This window comes from Wasmannia auropunctata, unplaced genomic scaffold, assembly GCF_000956235.1.
Source record: "Wasmannia auropunctata unplaced genomic scaffold, wasmannia.A_1.0 LD335936.1, whole genome shotgun sequence".
NCBI classification, from domain to species: domain Eukaryota; kingdom Metazoa; phylum Arthropoda; class Insecta; order Hymenoptera; family Formicidae; genus Wasmannia; species Wasmannia auropunctata.
The window spans coordinates 24759-26227 of NW_012026954.1; the positions used below are offsets into that span (position 1 = coordinate 24759).

Sequence of the window (1469 nt, forward strand, 5' to 3'; positions counted from 1 at the left end):
AGCTGTGAAATGCTTTTTCGATCGTTATGTTATGATAATTTTTGACAAAGTTGCTCTATCTTGAATTTTTAGAAATTATCGATATATTAACGCAGTGTCCGGTCAATTAGTTTGGTGACTGTATATATAATAATATATATATATTGTTAAATATGTGTTATTAGTATTATAATATTACGAAACAATTGAGATAAATATTAAAAAAAATATTTCATTTTTATTTAATATTAGTTTCTTATATATATGCATAATATTAAATAAAAATGAAATATCTTTTTAAATATTTATCTCAATTGTTTCGTATTATTATAATACTAATAATACAGATTTAACAATATATTTGTGTTGTATTAGTATTATATAATAACCACACAATGTACGTATTTCAAAAGAAAATTAATTTTTGTTTAATATTAATTTCTTCAATATAATTATTTATAATAAACATTGTTGGCAATTATTATGTTAAATGTTGTAGTAACGCGTGATTTACTCGATATAAAAATTATTAAATTATCGAAATTGTCGAGCGGGTCAGATACATCACTTATACACTATAACCTATATTTCTGTTCAAAATAAGGCGGCAAACGGCGAGCCGAGCAGTCGAGGCGGCCCGAAGCCGCCCGATGCCGGTCGAGCGAGCGTTGCCGAGTGCGAGAGAGTCGGGCTGCTATATTATCTTCGTTTATTAGCCGAAGTTGCCCGACGTGACTTTCGTGACAGATCTGGCAAGAGTGCCGAGGTCTCGTCGGATTCCGAGGTTTCGCCGGAATCCCAGGACCTTGGCATACAACCGGCTATTGTTAGAGTATTTCACCGAGGGGTTCGATGACTAACCGAACATGGCACCCAACTTTATAGAAAAAAAAAATTATTAGTGCAGCGCGTTTGTACTTTGTTTGTACTTGTTTGTACCGTTTGTTATTTTGTTTGTACCTCAAAGGATAAAAAAAATTGAAAAAAAAATGACCAGCGCCCAACTATAAAATTTTTGTTGAATTAATTTTCCGAGATGTGATCGCAGGGCAAGTAATTAATAATGGCAGAATCACGATGTAAATGTGCACGTTTATTTAAGTGCAAGAAAAGAATATAATTGTATACAGAAAAGTACATATGTCCGGTGTGAACAACATGTGCACGTTAGTAACGTCTAATACACGAAGGAAAACGGAAAACGCAGTGAAGACTCCGCAAGCAAAACGGAAGAGGGCCAGTGAGAGCGGCAGCCAATGAGCAAACGCGTCTCTAGAGCAATAAGTCGCCAGTAACACAAATGCGCGCGGAATTCAAAACGTAATACTCCCACTATTCAAGTGCTTTTGTACAGATTTTATCGCTCATACCAATTCTCTTTAGCAAAGATACAAACTTATCTTTAGTTAATGCTTTTGTTAAAAAATCGGCATATTGGTCTTTAGTATTGACATACTTTACATTTAGTTCTTGATATTTCTGTCTAATGT

At 33.8% G+C, this 1469-nt stretch overlaps 1 protein-coding gene across 1 annotated transcript in view; it reads left to right on the plus strand.

The window, feature by feature from the left end:
• Positions 1-1239, plus strand: part of LOC105455110 — a 2702-nt gene extending 1463 nt beyond the window's left edge. Inside the window, exons 4-6 of the mRNA XM_011698166.1 lie at positions 584-811; positions 1028-1032; positions 1110-1239. Coding sequence (XP_011696468.1) covers positions 584-811; positions 1028-1032; positions 1110-1239 — 363 coding nt within the window. The remainder of the gene's footprint in view (positions 1-583; positions 812-1027; positions 1033-1109) is intronic.
• Positions 1240-1469: the final 230 nt, after the last annotated feature.